The sequence below is a fragment of the Pangasianodon hypophthalmus genome, chromosome 4 (genome assembly GCF_027358585.1).
Source record: "Pangasianodon hypophthalmus isolate fPanHyp1 chromosome 4, fPanHyp1.pri, whole genome shotgun sequence".
Classification (NCBI taxonomy): Eukaryota; Metazoa; Chordata; class Actinopteri; order Siluriformes; family Pangasiidae; genus Pangasianodon; species Pangasianodon hypophthalmus.
Genome location: NC_069713.1, coordinates 28,427,259 through 28,446,860, shown reverse-complemented (window position 1 = coordinate 28,446,860; position 19,602 = coordinate 28,427,259). Strand labels below are relative to the sequence as shown.

Genomic DNA, 19,602 nt, shown 5'->3' with positions numbered 1-19,602 from the left:
AAGGGTATCCAAGTGATCATGCGTACTTTGTTCTTATCCGTGTTGAGCTGTCGGAAATGTAGCCAGCCCTCCTTAAAGAAATCGGTGAAGATGTCTGAGCAAGAGTCTCTCCTGGAACTGGAGTCATCCGACGATTTATGGCCATCGACAGCCTGCATTTTAAATAAATAAATAAAATCATAAAAAATACAAACAAACAAAGGGTCCTAATTACGGACTGAAAACAGATCATGCAGCATGATGAACGTATAATAATATACATTTATAACCATCATCATCACACATATGTACCATAGTGTAAAGAAATCATTGGTTGATTGGTGTGTAGCGTGTTCAGGTTATTGGTTAAACATTTCACCCTTTAGCCATGATGCTCTCTCTCAACTCTGCTAAATATCAGATGCATGCCTCAATGTGGTAAAAACTACTTAAAAACTAGGGAGAACCTTCATTTCACACAAAATGTTACTGTAACCAAGCAGGCCATGATCCCCGCCCAACATCCCACCATAACCAATCACATCGCAGTTCACAGCCAAACCGTCATCATAACCAGTCACATCGCAGTTCCCTCCCCAATGTTATCGTAAGCAATCGAAGATGATTTTTGTTTAAAGATAAAAAGATCGGGAGTCATTAAGGTCAATGTTACCATGACGACAGAGGTATAAGAAGCTTGTAAAAAAAGCTTTTAAACAGTTAATCCATCAGCTAATGATGTGTAATGAACACCTCACCTTCCTGAACACCTTCAGACTGGGCTTACTGGAACGCCTGGAGAGACGAGAGCAGAAAGCGCAGTGTTTAATATTCACCTTCTTTAAATATATAAATAAACGCATCGTATGTATATACTGTGAGGGCTTACCTCCGCCCCTCCTCCATGTACGTGTCTAAACCTTCATCATACGATTTGGAGCGCTCCGTTCTGGTTCCACTTTGCTCCAGAATAGCACTTCTGAGAGATTCTGTACACACACACACACACACACACACACACACACACACACACACGGTGTGAAAATGAAACCGTGGCTGGGTTACACAGCAGTGTACAGTGGGAGAGGGAAGCGTGTCTCTCACCCTGGTCGTGAGACAGCTGTCTGCGCATGTGAGGGCTCGGCGTGTCGGAGCTGAGAGAGTCGGCCGCTGCGCTCTGAGCCATGGAGATCACAGCCGACGCAGAGATGTGACTGGCTCCCTGATCCACACTCGGACTCGCTGGCTCATCTGGAAAAATTTAATAAATTGATAACACAGAAATCACACAATGGTCACACAATTAACAAGGAAATACATCAAGAGAGAGAGAGAGAGAGCAAGAAAGAAAGAGAGAGAGAGAGAGAGCAAGCAAGAAAGAAAGAGAGAGAGAGAGAGAGAGAGAGAGGCCGACAGATAGAAAGAACTAATGGATAAAAAAAAAGATTAAAAAGTTAGACAACTAGATAGACAGAGATGGAGAGAGGAGAGAGAGAGAGACGATCAGGCTGAAAAATAGACAGAGACAGAGACAGAGATGCAGAGAAAAATAGAGACAGAGATGGAGATATATGCTTACACAGATAATGATAGACAGAGAGAAACAGATAGATAGATAGAGACAGAGTGAGAGATACAGAGAAAGAAAGAGCTAGACAGACATAGAAAGAGAGAAAGATAGAGACAAACAGAGAGAAGCAAAGATATAGAAAGACAGATCTAAGTCTAGGTAGCACCTCGACTTAGAGTGATGAAGATAAACACAGAAAAAGACAGATGTATAGTGATATCGAGCTGCATATTATTATTATTATTATTATTATTATTATTATTATTGTTATTATTACTGCGGTTGTACTTACTATTCTTCTTCTTACTCTTATTATTATTAGTGTTTTTATCAGGAATAAAGCTCAGTGCTGAACGGTTCTGAGTGGACAGACGGCTACACTTTGTCGAAACGCCTACACACCTCTCAGAATTAGTCACTTTGGATCTGAAGATGTGAAACTGGCCAGAACAATAAATAAATAAATAAATAAAATAAAATAAAATAATCCTGCCACATTCCTCTGGTTTAGCTCTGAAGCATCCTCAAGCATTTCTTACTTGAGCCAAAACTTTCCAAGACACATGGTGCGCGATTTTATTTATTTATTTAGATTACTGACATCATCCTTCGCCTATTTTCCCCAAATTTTCAAATGCCTCAAAAACTAGTTATGTAAGAAATTCCTGAATCCATAAAAAAAAAAAAAAAAAAAAAAACCAAGAGAGAGAAATCTCCAGAGCTCAAGGCTTGTAATCCCTGTTTAATTCCCTTTTTTAAGAGCCTGGCTGCATTTTGGTTTTTTGTGTGTAATAAATACGACTTTGTTTAAATTCAGTGCTGCATGTTTAGGCCTGATCGACTGCCACGCTTTCTCAAGTCGACTGCGAAACTTTTCTCAAAACGAGGACAGTTTTATCTGACGTGTTTTTTTCCATGTCCTGTTTTTTGAAGAGCTAAAAACTTTTGAGGTCCTGAGTCTAAAAAAGCCCAGAGTACAAAGCTGCTCTGCGCCGTGGGGCTTCAGCGGCTAAAATTAAACCCCGTGCCCCAGTTCCATTCGCGGCCGGAGAGGAGCGAGGTGGGAAAATATAGCGCAGAGCTCCACAGCGCCACCTGCTGCTCCGGGATAACGCTGCTGCGCTTCCTGCAGAGAAACTTCTACAGTCTCACGCAAAACACGACACGCTTTCATCGACAGCACACGCAATAACGTCAGCATGTTGTTACCTGTCCTGACATTTCTAAAGAAATAACTTTTATAATGTCAATATTGTGGTGAATTCTGTGATAAGTTTTTCTGACGTATCATGGATATCATGAAATCTTTAAATTATTCTTTAAAATACATTTCATTTACAAATAACAAACTGACTGAAAGGAGCCGATTCAATGGTTTGGTTTTTTTTTCGTTTCATTTTTTTAAATGAATGAATCTGTTCTGCATATAAAAAAATGAGATAAATGGATTATTTTATTGTGCAAATCATCAAATAATTCATTGTTTGGAAACCTACATATCTCGTGTATCACAGGAATGCCTTTGATAATCACGACATGAATTTTTTTTTGGTCATATTGACAATCCCTGATGTTGTAATATTCTTTTTTTTAACATCTTTCGGTGAAAACGAACATCATTTGCATTGTGAATGAAGACAGATCACCTTAGGCAAAAACATTCACCATGGAATGTTAAGAAACTTGTAAGGAATATTTACTGAATGTGTTGTGAAGTCATATTTTAACGAGGACACGGCATTAAGCACCAAAGCACTGACAGTTTGTCATTCCTCACGTTTATATATTAATACATTAATCGTGATATTAAGCCTAACGTTAGCTATTCCTTCAAACGGTGCATTAGATAATCTAACATTCTTTGGAAATAGGAAATAAAATAAACGCAGGATGTTGTCTCGGGCAGGTCTGCAAAAAATACTGCTAAGAGAAATCCAGACACACAACCTTACTATTTTTATCCTCCTAATGCACTGATGCAATGCTCACCGCCTGTCACTTAAATCAACCGCAAAACCATTCACTGTCAGAGAAAGCGAGCGTACGTCGCACCGCGTCGTGTCCGTAGCGCGGCTTCCGTCAGACAAAAATAACAACCAGATGGCGACGGATTTTCTGTGCAGGGGCGATAACACCGGTGTCACTTTAAAGCCGATAAGATTTCGTCGTATTGCGATATCATTTGTTCTGCGTTTTTTTTGACATTTTTTAAAAAAGGTTTTGACCCTCGCAGCCGTCCACGTCGATGTATTATTTATTTGATATATGTACATACATAACCATAAGGTGGAATATTTTTTTTTCTTTTTCGGGGGGGAAAAAAAATGGATGCCATCAAACGATTTTGGATTGAAAATCACTTAAAGGTGCGACAGTTGTTTTTATTTATTTTTTTTGTATTTATTTATTTATTATTTATTTATTTTTATTTCTTACTTGTACAGATAACCTGCACAATATGTAAAACATGAGAAAAAAAAAAAAATACTTTAAGGCAGGATCTCTGGACAAAAAAAGTTTTATCTGGCTGAGAAAATCCATTTGGAAAACTGACATATCAGCATATCGCTGGCAGCAGAGTTACAGCGTCGGTCGATTCAGATAAATACTATACGCTTTAAAAAAATTATAATAATAATTCCTCATGCCAAGCTCTCCTGTGAAGCCGGCTTTAGACGGTACGATTTTCAGCCTAATTTAGTTCACACACAAAAATCACATATTTCTAAAAGCGTTCTTCAACTGTAAGTCGAGATCCTTCGCCTTGGAATGTGAAATACGACACGCTCGTCAAATTTAGCGCAACTGAGAACAAAGTTCTGTCAGCACGAGACATCTCTGATTAAAATCTCAGAGACGTAATGGTGCTCGTCTAAAATTCACCAAAAAGTGGACGAAAGATCCACAAGGAGGCTGCGAATACATTAATGCGATGGTGATGGCATATTAATAAATAAATCTTCTTTCATCTTATTCATATAACCGGACAGAGAACACACGTGATCGCATGGTATAGGATTATAGGATTCAGACAAGATTTTATTGCGTTCTCATACAATATGATGAGTAATAATCTTTACAAAAAAAAAAAATCTATAGGGTAAACCGGCTACCTAGCATTAAAACGCATTTGCTAGCAAGTGAATCTCAAGATGACGCAACGTGACCTCAAGTTTCATCTGAGACTGGGTCAGCTTCTCCGTCACCCCCCCCCCCCCCCCCCCCCTTCCTTTTTAAAATCATCGCTAAATCCTTTAAATCATGGCTTTGCGAGGGCTTCCCCCTGGTCAGACAGTTACCTAATGATTAAAAGCCGCACATAAAAAGAAATCCATGAAGACCATAATGAAACCCAGCGAGAGCCATCAGGCAGCAGAGTGGTTATTGATTTAAAAACAACAGAATGTAATGAACTCGTTATAGCTCCAGTTACATAACGTCGATGTGTATTAATACAGCCAATCAATTACGACCGACTCGTGTGTTTAACCGACAACTAAAAGTGTTCTGCTGACACAGGACGCAAGCCGCAAAAACTCAGGTTTATGCGTTTTGGCAGGTTTATTTAGGATTAATGCTCTCGGTGTAATACGTGATGGCTTCTGTAGTAACAGCTCATTCACATTTACAGCAGACACTCCACATAAAACACTGATATGATGAATTTCTCTAATTTATTTAACATTTATAGAAGGAGTCTCCAGTGTTTGTGCTTTGTAACGGTCAGAGGTGAAGAGGTGAAGCTGTAACCTTTCGGACAGAATTCTTTGCGACTAAAGTTGAGGTCACTCTAATAAGAATATCAGGACAATACAGTAATGAAGAAATTTGTCCAGGCTTGTCTTGATCATCGATTATTTAACACTAGCACGCTTAACCCAGATATTAATGTTTCTATATTAATACTGAAAATATCGTAGAAAATATATTGTATACCAATGAATATATGTATATAATCAATAAGCTGTTTCGCAATTTTAGAAATACAGCGAATTTGTAACAATAATTTGGAACAGCAACGTATTTTATAGTTCATGAGATGTTTCTTGGTTACTACCACTAAAACAAGACTAAAACAGCTAGCTGAAAAAAACAAACAAATAAATAAATTTAAAAAATTACCGTAGGAATCTTTTACACTACAAGGTTTAAAAAAAAACAAAAAAAAAAAAAAAAAACAATACTATTTTCCACTCCAATGATTTAGATCAATAGAACAATCATATATTGATTATAATCAAAAAAGGAGAAACAACCAGTGTGTAAAAATCAATTCATAATTGTAAACTAATGTGTAAATGACTTAACAATCTAGCAAGGTGATTTGACTCAACTCTGATACCTTTAAAATAGTCCTCTGAGTCATTATGCTTCGCAAATTTGGTCACGGAGCTGAATAAATCGTATTGAAATGTATCGTATCACCATGTAGGAACAACTGCAGCAATTATAGAAATTAAATTTCATATTCAGGAGATTAGAGGCCTGGTCAGAAATACCTATAAGTATACTTTATAAACACTGCGTAACTTTAACTATAAGAATATCAACAAAAATATCACATCATGATACTTTTCTAGAATGTAATCACTATATACTTGTTTGCTAACCAACGTGTTGCAGTTTTAATAAACCTGTGAAAACCTAAGCTTCATGATGCCTTTATTTAATGTAAAAAAAAAAAAAAATTCTGTAATTAATTTTAAACAATTTTATGTATTCATTAGATAATATAATGTTTACAAATATTTAAAAATATAATAGAGATATTTTGGTAGTGTGTGTGTGACAGTATAATGTGAGATAATCCTCTCCAACTCTGCCTTTTCCAATTATTGACTCAATCCTGGCAATTATTCTTCCACAAATCTCACACACATGCTTCCTGAGCTTGTTGCTATGGTGACGGAGGCACTTACCGATGAAGGGGATGGAGTCGAGCGATTCGTTCAGGTTAGCAGAGCTAAACAGGGAGTCTTGATGCTCCTGCGCCTGGATGTAGGAAGGATGGCGTAGCGGTGTGCTTTTCCCTGTGGGGGGTTTTTCTCGCATCACTACACCTTCCACCGGACTGCACCCATTCACCGATAATCCCTTCAGATCCCGCGGGTGGATCCTCTGCCCCGGAGCTCCAGGTTGCACTTGCCTCTGAGGTGTAGGCACAGAGCAGGAGGTTGACCTTTGACCCACTGAGGCTTCTTTGACCAGTTCTGGACTTTGCATCGTCTCGGCACGAGTCCTGGACTGCTGGCTAGCCACTGAAACTGTAATGTGATTACTTAAAAGTCTTTGGTCTTTACATGACTGTGCCTCTTTGGGCTGATTTTTACCGACGCGCAAGATTCTGTCGGAAGAAACCGCAGGAGGCGGGATGTCCGTTCTACAGCTCAGCTGATGTGGACCGGATCTACCTCGGACGCTGTTTCCATAGGAATGCGGATACATCACAGGTCTCTGGGGAACGGGCTGCCGATTGGGACGAGGTCCTTGCTCCGTCCTGCCGTAACCTCTCCGATCAACAGGCCAAGGAGCCATTTCACCGTGCTCGATGTAGTCCGTGGAATGAAAGCGAGCGTTCCGGATGATCTCGTCGGAGGAGATGCTCCGAGGAGGCCAGTCTTGCGCTCGGGAGACTCTTTCTGTCCCGGTCATCCGATCCTGGGAGGCACTGCGAGGCGGAAGCATAGGGGGTCCTTGATAGGACCGGTCGTGAGACGTACTCCTACGACGGATTTTATTGCCCCAAGTGGCTTTCTGCGCAAAGTTTGAAGAGGTCTGTGAAGCAGCCGTGGCAGCACGCAAACTGTCCAAACGCTCCTGAATCGTCCGACTGTATGCGTGGAGGCCTTTGTGGTCAATGTATTCCCTGTAAGTCTGATATGTTCGCCAGTCAATATTTTGCTGGGAAGCCGGAGAAACGGTGGAAGAAGATGGATGATAACGAGGCGGTGGAACGGCATACGAATCTCCATGGTAACCTGGAGAATACAGATCAGGTTTGCGCGGGTGAAGATATGACCTCGTTCTCATCAGCATAGGATCGGGACCCGCGTGACTGTACTCTCCGGGAACCATGTGACCCATGTGGACCTCTGCTGGCACCACCACCGTCCGGACGTTTTCGTTGCACACGCACACCGCTGTTTGAGTCTTTGGGATCCTCGGTGGAGGCGAAGGGGGTACAGGTATCTCCACACGGTATCCCAAATCTGATTGCAGCCCCCCTGAGGCAGTGATTTCTGTCGCCTCAGCCATCCCAAGGGGTTTACAGTCTACTCGTGGGTAACATATGGGAGGTGGCTCTGGGATGTGGCGAGCATTTCCGCTGTAGGCGTCATGACCTTTAAGGTAGGCATCCTGTGAATATGCCTGTGGGAAAGACAGACTCATGTCAAATAAAGAGTTGCACAAACCAGTGCTGGCGCTATCTTTACTGAGGACGCGTGGGTGCTGTAGCTCGTGTGTGGGAGTCTGACAGGTCAGGAGTCTCGAGCTATAAGCGTATTGACATTCTGCATGGACATTAAATGCAAATTGACATTTAGTAACAGGAAAAATGGGTTAAAAAAAACAAACAAAAAAAAAAAAAACCAAAAGCAGTCAGCCATCAATGCATGTGTTATCTAATCTCTTCTTGGTGTACAAACAGGTAGCCACTTCCCTTTAATGGCAATCACAATTCCACATGCTAAAAGCACTAAAAGAAGCCCAAAACGCACAAACCAGCATGCCAAAGCTAAATAATACCCAGATAAAGTATGATTTCAGTGTTGTTTTAAATTCTGAACCCACCTGTTGGGTCACTAACCGCGTCCGTAGACAAACAGAGGCCAGGGATGAGTGGTTTCCCCCGGTAGCCACGGCACTAAATCTGACCTCCGTAATCATAACTGGAGATTCTAAAGTGCTCAAGGGTCCATCATTGTTTTGGATGATTCCTCAACACCTTTCCTAGCACTGACTAGGAGTCAAGACACGACGAGAGCAGACAAAGCAGCGGACTTTCACCTGACATACCTGTAGAGTTGTGTTACGTAGAGCCGAATTCATTGGTGGAGAACTTTGCCCCTCCCTTGACAAGTTCCAGAGGCCAAAGTTCTTCATTGGAGAAAAGACTGGGACGATGATGAATTAAAAAGGGCGAGGCATTGCAAACACGCTGGCTGGCTGGAAATCAAACAGGTGCATGCATGCTACGAGCTATCAGCACGCTTATCAAACGGTCAGAAGAACCAGCTGTACATGCACAACATCTGGGAATGAGATCATGATGGATCATGCTACCACAATGACACGTAGCATTCTCGAGCTTACCACACGAGCAATCTCCCGTGAAAGCTGCAGCCATTAGATCGCATCAGGAGTCACGAGGATGGGGTGGGAAAATAGGGAAGAAAAAAAAAAAAAAAGAGAGAGACAGAGAGAATAGAGAGAGGAAAAAAATTAAAGTGGTGTATTGAAGTCATTGCATAACAGCGTACGAGACGCTAAAAATAAGGCGATGCCACCTGCTCGCGCTCGCCGTTTCGTGCTCCAAGCGGCGAACGCTTCTCCGTCTCTTTCCACTTGCTCCATTTTTCAGCCGCCAACACACACACACTTTCTCTCACACACACACACACACCCTCCACTCTGTCTCTTCTCTTCTGCTCGCTCTTTCCTCCAAGAGCTGCAACCGTTCACATGACGGAGGCTTGATTATACATTCTGTTCAGATGGCAGAGCTCTCCCCCTCCTCCCCTGCCTTCCCCTCTCGCGCTCTCTCTCTCTCTCTCTCTCTCTCCCTTTCTCCCACACACACACCTCAATCATACACACACACTTGACTATCTATCCACAACACACAGTGATCAGCTGTCCAGATCCAGTGTATTTTACAATGCCTGGTGACAGTTATATAATATTTTCAATTTATAGCCATTTAGAGCACGAGGATTTAACATCTTGTGTGTGTGTGTGTGTGTGTGTGTGTGTGTGTGCGTCTGCGTGCACCAGCGTGTGTGTAAGGGTGTCTCCACCTCCGTTCTCATCGTCATCCTCAAGAGGGAAAATGGTTTTAATCCTCCCGCCTGGACAAGCCACATCATTGCCTTATTACTGCCAAATGCTTTCCTCTATCCCTTACACATGTTCTCTCTCTCACTCTCTCTCTCACTCTCTCTCTCACACACACACACAAACACACACACACACACACACACACAGAGCAAACAGATGTGCAACAGAGAGCGAAAAAAAAAAAAAAAAGGAGGAGGAGGAATGTTTACAGCTTGTGCTTCTAAGCAATTCACGATGTAAAAATGCTCATCTTGCATACAAGTCAAAATTTGTTGATTTATTTTCTGACAGCAGCACAGATGCAAATTTATATTAACGAGCTCGTTCTGAAGTCATCGTTTCTATAGTAACGGATTCAAAACGTGTGTAATGGTTGCTCAACCTACAAAAACATATTGGTGGAAAAATATATTTTGGCTGATATTTTCTTTTTTATTTTATAATTTGACACTTGTGGCAAAAACGATAAAAAATTTTGTGGCGGTCCAATAAAATGCTCTGGAGAAACGTATATGCCCCGCCCACAGGAGGCGCGTCTTGTTTTATACGATTTATTTATCTTTAAAATGTATTTAAAATAAATTCTAATATTTTAATACATTGAAAAAAAGAGGTAAAATTGGTTGTTTGATTTGCCTGTTAACATGCCAGGCTTTGTAAATATTAGCAGATTAGCGGCGTGAGCTAACTGTACTAGCTACTTCACCAGAGGCACTAATGATCTCAATGCTGTGGATTGGTTCCTTTTATGGCGTCATGCCAAATTTGCATCCAGTTGAGAATATTTTGACTCAAGTGTCGCCCTGTCACTCAAATTGCAGCTCTGTGTTTTGTGTGCATATGTAGAAAATCGTATATGAACAGTCGCCTTTCGCTTTGTCGCTCGCTGGTGTGAACGCACCTTCAGATTGAGCGAAATCGCAATTCTTTCTTTATACGCCATCAAGGCTCCTCCTCCTTTTTAATCTCTCATCACTAAGCTATATCCAGATTTGTTTAGATTTGGCGTGGGGGAGGGGGCGGGGCATTGGTGGAAGACACACTACTGTCTGTCACGCAGTCACGCTGACTTCCTGTTTCAGAAGAAGATCTGTCAACAGACAGAAACAGATCACGGCTAAGAAGCCACTTCTACTCGGATAAGAACCTTCTGGAACACAGTTACAAGCAGTTAGCGTAAATGTTTCTAAGATGCAGGAATGAACCGAGCCTACAGACTTATCGGAATTCAGAAACCCAACCCAAACTGTTTCAGAAAAGTTTGTTACTGAATGTAGATGGTTAATTAGAGCAGCGAGGTCCTACTTCACTGTCCTGGATTCACGAGTTCAGTCTAAAGAGAGCTACGATGTGAGAAATGATGTGAGCCGAGTCAGTATCGGGTCAGAACTTCTCAGAAAAATAACCATGAATCAGCGCTTCAAACACAACACATGGAGCCCGATTAGTTATTTGTAAATAAAAAACAAAAGTCTTCTCATCTCTTTTGTGTTGATTTTCCTTGATAAATTGTGACCTTTTCATAGAAAAGCGTTTTCTCTGAAAGCAACAGGAATGTGGAACAGCTTCTGTTTTCATTAGCATGCTGGGCTAGCAAGAGCCCCACTCTGAATTTATAAGAAATCGAAAAGAAGCTGAAAAATCCACGTGGAAACATTTCTCATTTTCCTCCGTCAACACATCAACTATTTGATCAATGAAAAGGTTAAAATAACTGCAGATTCATATCAGCAAAGCTTAAAAGTTCTACCACTTCCTGCTTACTATTACAACTTCCTGTTTACTACCCAACCTCCTTATTCAATGGATAGATCGTAATCTGTCCGTAATTTTCAGTAATCTGAATACCAGTTCAGGAGAGTAGACACACCTCCTGGCTCTGATTGGTTGAAATTTGGTGGTCCACGTTATCTGGGATGCCACGCAGAGGCGCAACAAAAAACGCGAAAATTACGATTATGAATCCCAACGATGCCGGAGTCATCCAGTGGCTGGGCTCTCTAGGTGGGAGGGGCTTATTGTCTATCCCATGTCAATCAGAGCACCACTAGCCAATCACGGGTGCCTGTGAGGTTGTGTATGTGGAAAAGGGCAAATGGCACTTTCCTCCAAGTGTGATGCTACATAAGCAACAGTTTGAAAAGATGCAACTGACTGGCTTTTATTGCTGTAATCTCTCAGAGATGGAAATAATGAAAGGGAAAAAAATGCTGCATCTGTGATGTGATCTATTCGGGACAGCGGGTGCAGATCCAGCAGTGTTGCAGCGTAGCAGTGGCCTGGTTAGGAGGCCCAGAAACAGACGTTAGATGAGGGAGGGAGGGATGAAAGACAGAGAGAGCGAGAGAGAGAGAGAGAGAGAGAGAGATGAGAAGCTGAAACAGGTCAGCTAAAAAAACAAGCTAAAAATGAGTACGAATAAAACAGACCTGGTTGAGCTGCTTCTCAGGCTGTATGCTCCAAAATAACATGAGGCAGCGTGTTTATCCTGACAATCTGGTCTTAATATTAACAATACAGTCATAAGTCTCAGTGAAGGAGGCGTGGCCTCTGTGTCAGTCTGAGTCAAGGAGGCGCGGCCCCTGTCAATCTGAGCGAAAGAGGTGTGGCCTCCGTTTGCATGAGAGACTGAGACGTGGCCTCCGTGCGCGTGAGTGACGGAGACGTGGCCTCTGAGTCAAGTGAAGGGGTGTGGCCTGTGTCTGAGTGACGGAGGCGTGGCCTCCGTGCGCGTGAGTGACAGAGGCATGGCCTAAGTGTGCGTGAGTGACGGAGACGTGGCCTCAGTGTGTGTGAGATACGGAGGCGTGGCCTCAGTGTGTGTGAGATACGGAGGCGTGGCCTCAGTGTGTGTGAGATACGGAGGCGTGGCCTCAGTGTGTGTGAGATATGGAGGCGTGGCCTCTGAGTCAAGTGAAGGGGTGTGGCCTGTGTCTGAGAGGAGGCAACGTGGCCTCTGTACACACTGTAAGAGGAACTTTACCAGCTGTAGTATGTCCTCATCCTTGGGCATCACACTCAGCTCCAGAAAGGTGTCACTGGAAACAAAATAAGCAAATAAATAAATAAATGAATGAATAAGTGAATAAGTGAATGAATGAACATATTCACTTCAGCGGCTTGTAAACAAACTTTTTACCTGTTCTGAATCACTGCAATGACCTGCGAGTAGGTTTTCCCAATGATGCTCTCTCCATTCACCTTCACGATGCGGTCTCCTGCAGACAGACAGGATGACAGGGAGACAGTAAACACATCGCTTTCTTCAGTTTGGTTAACAAACGTTAAGTCTCCTAACAGCGAATAAAAGTAAAGGCACCTGTGCAGAGCCCGGCTCCGTGTGCAGGCCCTCCCTCCTTAACCTGCTTCACAAAGATGGTGTCCATGGGCTCCAGTCTGTTCCGGGCTCGACCTGATGGCAGACAAAATAAAACAGTACTCTCTCTCTCTCTCTCTCTCTCTCTCTCTCTCTCTCTGAACATCTGAACATCCTGAGCTTCACATCGTCACTTCCTACCTTCATTTTCTGTCAGACTTTTCCACCACAACTGTCACTGTACGTCACCTAATGTCAGTGTGGTGTGAGGTCAGTCACGTCCAGCAGGGGGCGCTGCTGTATTAGCTATAAAGCCGCTGTGTAAAAATCCCCAAATCCCGCTGACCATCGGGACATTTCACACTTACACACACAGATACAATAACTCAGGCAGGAATGCTCAGCGTTTTTTATCCCCTGCAACAGTGAAGGACACCGGAGAAAGGAATTCCCGCTCATCCTTCCTGAGCCGAGTCGGCACGAGGGCACATGAGCAGGAGGCGACGGTTACGTCAGACGTGTTATGATAAAACGTCCACAAACATGATCCTGATCAGAGTAACCGGACACGAGGAACGACACGACAACAGGAAGTCAGGACACAAGTGCTCTGGGGTGATTTACATATTACACACTACACACAGTACAGGCTGCAATGAGACGAACGAGTGTAAACGAGTGTGTGAGTAAAAATTATATCAGGACACAACACAGATACAAGCACGAAAACAACGTCACTGACTAAGTAAAACAAAAAAAAATTCATCACTTAAAAAATAAAATGCAACAAAAACAAATTACTTACAAACAAAATAATTACTTGAATGAAAATATTTAAATTATTATATTTAAATTACTTAAAGTTAAAACAAAAATATCAGATTACTTTAAAAGAATAAAATGACTTGAAAAAATGAAATGAAATTTTAATTGATGCCTGAAAGTGAATGAACTGATTACTTAAAAAAATCAAAAATTACAAGCAAAATCAATTCAAATAAAATACTTGATTACCATTTTTTTTAAATCACTAAGAATAAAATTATATTTTAATTATTATTTAAAATAAATTAACTGATTACCTAAAAATTAAACAACTAATTAGTATGAATTAGAATTTATAATTCATTAATAAAATAATTGATTACTTAAAAGAAAATTTCCTAGAGTGAGATGAAGTATTTAATTTATTAATGAAAATAAATAAATTACATAAAAATACCATAAGTAATTAAAATAAAATAATACTATTTTGTTTTTTTAAGTAATTTTGCTTTTTAAGTAATTATTTAAAAGTAAGATCATTTTTTAAAAAAAACTGATTAAGTAAAAAAGGAAGACTTAAATTACTTAATTTTTTTTTTTTTATTTCTTAGAGTGAAATAAGAAACTTTATGAATTAAATTTTACATGAAACAAACTTTAAATCTAACCGAACAGCTGACAGAAACAAAAATGTCAAATGCTGTCTGGTAAAAATGTACATTTTCACTGAGTATAAATGAAGATTTTATTATCTGAAGGAATGCCGTGTAAACTGCGTGTAAACTGCGTGTAAACTGCGTATGAAGTTTAGACTCTTACCTCGATGATCCCCGTCCTCATCCTGCGAACAGATGAAACAGATTAGAGACACTACGTCCATCTTACTGAGACACGTTATCACTCTAACTCACAGTTCACACACACACTGCTCTTCTTATTCTTCAGATCTGCTTACTCACTTTTATTCACACACACACACACACACACACACACACACACACACACAGACAGACAGACACAGAGAGAGACAGACACAGAGAGAGACAGACAAAGACAGAGTGAGAGAGAGAGATAGACAGAAAGAGAGAGAGAGAGAGACAGAGACAAAGGCAGAGAGAGCGAGAAAGCGAGAGAGAGAGAGAGAGAGAGAGAGAGAGAGGAAGATTAGCTCTGAAACAGAAAGACTTTATAAACTCTGATTAAACTCAGCGCAGAGCTGGTCACGCTACAGTGCAGTACACACACGGCTCGGGGAAATACCCACGGGGGAAAAGTACAGAGAAAAAACACATGACACAGATTCACACACTCCTCTGATCGTCAGTGTGTATGAGCTCCGTCACACTGTGGACACTGGCAGCACAAAACCGAGGGGGAACATGTTCAACACCAGCGTCAGCAACAATGTCACCGCACCTGCCGTGTGCCGTCAGAGTGAAATCATCAACCTGGATGATGGATTATTCTCCTACAGCAGCACGTTCTGAGCCGTTTTATTCCTCTTATACCACATACAGGGTTTATTTTATTAAAGAACCATACACAACACTTTTAGCTCTACTTCTTACAGTTATACTCAATGCTTCAACATAGAAAAAAAAAGAAAGAAAGAAAGAAAAGAATAAGAAAGAAAGGAAAATAGCAAGAAAACAAAGAATGAAAGAAGATAGGACAGAAAAACAAAAAGCAAAAAATGAGAAAGAAAGAAATTTTAATCTGTTAATGTGGAGCATCCACCGTACGAGTCCCAGAGAACGTGCTGTTGCTATAGAAACGATAATATATTAGAACGTATTAGAGCGCAATAATATGAAGCTGTGGTTTGATTAGAAAATGAACCAATCAGAACGCAGAATGGAGTGAACATATTCCATTTAATCCCGACCTGATTAAGCAGATTTGAGACTAAAATATTTCTTTAAATAAAATCAGCAGGTGAAATGTTTGCCCAGACTGCAATGCCTTCTGGGTAAATTCTGCTTCATTTCCATGGGAAGAGCTTCATGAAGAACTAGTCGTGGCGGGTGCGACGTTAGTGAAAGTGAAAGGAAAGGGGACAGCGAGGGAGGAACGTACTGTGTAAGTGGAATGTACGGCGGATTCGGGCGGGTACACGATGAAGTGGCGCAGGGTGAAGCCGAAGCCCAGCGCCGTGCGCCGTAACCGCACCGCCTTCAGCCCGGGCCACAAGAACGCCTCGTCCTCCGGCTGGAACATGGACGCCAGAGACTCCTTCTGCTCACACATGTCCTAAAATGAAGAAAAACAAAAACAAAAAACAAAATAAATATATTGAAATAATGGGAGATGACCGTTCACAGGAAAGTGCACACTAACGATCCTGATATTTACAGACGTCTCTGAGACACGCGATGTCTCTCAGGCTTGTTAACAAAATGGCCGCAATACAGTACTGTTTCATTTATAAATAAATTTGGACCATTTCAGTTTTGAAAAAAGATTCTATGATACTTTTATTTTAATTAATAACATGGTACTCTATTTCATTTAACTTATCTAATTTAATATTTTTTTGTTATGATTACAAAAAATACCGCAAGATGATTTAAAAAAAAAAAAAAAAAACAGTAAAATGAAACATTTTACAATTTCAAATCTAACATAAAATCTATAATAATAATAAAAAGGTATCATGATATCTTTGAAAAGCGTATTGTGACAGACTTCATTAGTTTGACTCATTCAACTGATTCCTACAACAGACAGGAAGTTTTACTAGACTGATTCATTCCACAAATTCATTGAACAGATTCACTAAAATGATTCTTTTAACAGATTCACTGGACTGATTCATTCAAATGATTCGTTCAATTGATTGGACAGATTTACTAGACTGACTCATTCACCTGACTCGTTTGACTAATTTCTTCAACAGATTCATTAGACTGATCATTTTGATTCATTCAACTGACTCCTTCATTCAACTGACTCCTTCATTCAACTGACTCCTTCATTCAACTGACTCCTTCATTCAACTGACTCCTTCATTCAACTGACTCCTTCAACAGATTGATTAGACAGAATCATTAGACTGATTTATTAGACTAATTCATTGAACTGATTCATTGAACAGATTTACTGGACGGATTCGTTCGACTGATTCATTCCAAAAATTCACTCAACAGATTCGTTTAATTGTTTGGTACATTCCACAGATTCCTTCCACAGATTCATTCGACAGCAATGCTAGCACTGCTAGCTCACTTCTGCTACTTTCTGCTAACTGGCTCCTACATCAACCTATGCACTGACTTGTACCAACAAACAATTACACAATTCATCACGATTTCTGGCACGCACAACATTATAAATATCTTTTAAAAAAAAAAAAAAAAAAAAAAAATCATCTCTACCGCTTATTTGTGTTCCTGAGGTTGAGATGAAAAATTTACATCTCGCCGTAACAAAGGAAACATACGGAGAGAAGTGTTTTATTCCTCTTATACCACAGCAATTTAACAACAATCACAACATGGTATTTATTAAAGAATGATGTGGCAAATTTTTTATCCATTTATAGTTGCATTTAATGTTGCGGAATGTCCAAGAAACAAGTTTAGTTCCCACACTAGTCTCTGTCCTGAAGTTAATTTTATAAATTTTTTTTTAAAATTTATTTAAAATGCAGTTACAGCTTTACTTCTGACTGTTACAAAGCGCTGACCCTGGAGACTCCTTCCAAAAATGTTAACTAAAAGTCTTCTTACAGAAAACTTCACTGTATCAACAATTTTTTTGATGGGTTTATGTGGAGCGCCCGGCGTACACGTCCCTGTGAATGAGCTGTTTCTGTAGAAAAGATAACGTATCGGAACGAGCGCATTAATATCAACCTGCACTATTGTCAGAGCTGCTGTTACAGGAAATTAATCAACTAATTTACTACATTTTAATCAACTAATCAGAATCCAGTGGTGTAACAGGATGTAAATCAATACATAAGCAAACATTACAGTTGGGGGAAAAGTCAGCATTGCACTGGAACACTTGAATAGTTCACTGAAGTTCGTTTTCGTAACACGGTTTTACGAAATCGCGTATAAAAATTCCCCATGTGCCACATTCTCACGTCTGTGTAATGCCAGGAGGTTCAGCAATCAGTCTCCCATAGGCTCATGACATCACAATTCCAGCGTGAGTCAGGAGTGGGGGCGCACACACAGACACAGACACAGACACACACACACACACATACACATACGTACGTCGGTGTATTTATAGCCTCACACCTCCTCAGCGAACACGCCCTTCCCTTTACAGCCATCAGTCACATGCGACACTCCTCCATACTCAAGTTTCCCCCGACGAAACCTCTGCGTATAAAACACTCCCGCTTTTTATTAAAAACTTCATCTTTACGTCTCTGTATTTTATATAAACGATTTAAACGGGCCAAGCCATAGCCAATAAAACAAAACAAAATAAAATATCAAAAGAGGAAGTTACAAATGTAATGAGTAATTCATGAGGAAGGAAGAAATCAAATCCGCCTCAGGCTTACTCGGTTACTGTGTGTGTGTGTGTGTGTGTGTGTGTGTGTGTGTGTGTGTGCGCTCGCTTTGCATGAACTCCGTGTCGTCATTTGCCTGTAAACAGTGTGACGTGAGGCAGCAGTTGTAGAGGATAGAATCTCACACACACACTTTACTACACTTCACACACACACACTTTCCGCTCCATCAGTATTAGTCCAGTTCTTCATTCATTCATTTCTTCTTCCTTCACTCTTTGTTTTAAAATTCTTTCTTCTTCCTTTCCTTCCACAATTCTTGCCTGCTTTCTTTTTCTTTCCTTCTTTCTTTCTCCCCCCACTTCTGCTGTTTCACTCTTCTGCATTTTCCCTTCTCGTCCCTTTATTCTCCTCTCTATCATCTTTCTCTTCCTGAACATTAACAATTTTAAACTGACTAAATATTTTAACAATATCTGTTTTGATTAATTCTTTCTCTTTCTTTTGCTCTTTCTAAAATTATTTTATTTTTAAATATTTATTTCTTCTTTCTTTCTTTCTTTTTTTTTAATTCTTTCTTTGATTCTTTCATTTAATGCATTCCCTCCCGCTCTCTTTCTTTCGTTTATATAATACTTAGTTTAATATTTTTGATTTATTTAATTCGGTGATGATTGTGATGTAATAACTACATCATTAGTAGTGAAGATAATTTCAGTAAATATGTCAAACACAGAACGACAGTCAGTGAGCGGTGTTTAAAAATGTTTACAAATGTCCGTCGTGTCACGTCAGTTCACACGTCGCCTCAGATACAGGAGCCATGTCGAGGTCAAGTGTGTGAGGAGACGCAAGTATTTGTAAATACTCCCAAAAGCGGCATCTGGAACAGGTTATAAATCATGTATACGCTGTTCTTTCACACACACACACACACACACACACACACACACACACACACACACACACACACACACACACTTTACATTACACAGGAACACATTTGTATGTGATAAGCTTCAGGGGGAAGCGGTTTATAGAAGAGCTGTGGTCAAACACACGAGATGAAACACGTCAAAAAACACGTCTAACACAGACCGGACTCACTGCGACAAAAATCGATCAAATTCTAGTAGCAGGGCTGAGTCGATCTGCTTGGCCTCCTAATCGTTTCAGAAAGAATAACCCAGAAAGAGTCTATCCTGCTTTCACTTCACATCGAAAGAGCTCAAAAAGAGTTAATTAGTTATAAAAAAAAAAAAAAAAAAAAAAAAGAAAGTTGATTCATTTCACTGAGTCACTTATTCATTGATTCACTGATTCTGAGCTGAAAACTAGGAATAAACTCCAAAGCTCTGGAGTCGATTCCTTATATCCGAAAATGATTCACTTCAGGCAAATACGGAAAAAAAATGAATTTAATGCAGAAAGCAAGCTAAAATT

At 40.4% G+C, this 19,602-nt stretch overlaps 1 protein-coding gene across 6 annotated transcripts in view; it reads right to left on the bottom strand.

The window, feature by feature from the left end:
• The window catches only part of arhgap21b (Rho GTPase activating protein 21b), a 50,955-nt gene that overhangs the window by 17,338 nt on the left and 14,015 nt on the right, over positions 1–19,602 (bottom strand). For 2 of the 6 annotated variants that reach the window (XM_053233160.1, XM_053233161.1), the window contains exons 3-13: positions 15,765–15,938; positions 14,508–14,529; positions 12,927–13,019; positions 12,747–12,825; positions 12,591–12,645; positions 8,864–8,887; positions 6,469–7,918; positions 1,084–1,230; positions 869–968; positions 738–774; positions 27–152 (exon numbers count right to left, since the gene is read on the bottom strand). In XM_053233160.1, coding sequence (XP_053089135.1) covers positions 27–152; positions 738–774; positions 869–968; positions 1,084–1,230; positions 6,469–7,918; positions 8,864–8,887; positions 12,591–12,645; positions 12,747–12,825; positions 12,927–13,019; positions 14,508–14,529; positions 15,765–15,938 — 2,307 coding nt within the window. The other 4 variants (XM_053233165.1, XM_053233162.1, XM_053233164.1 and 1 more) reach the window with 3 other exon arrangements.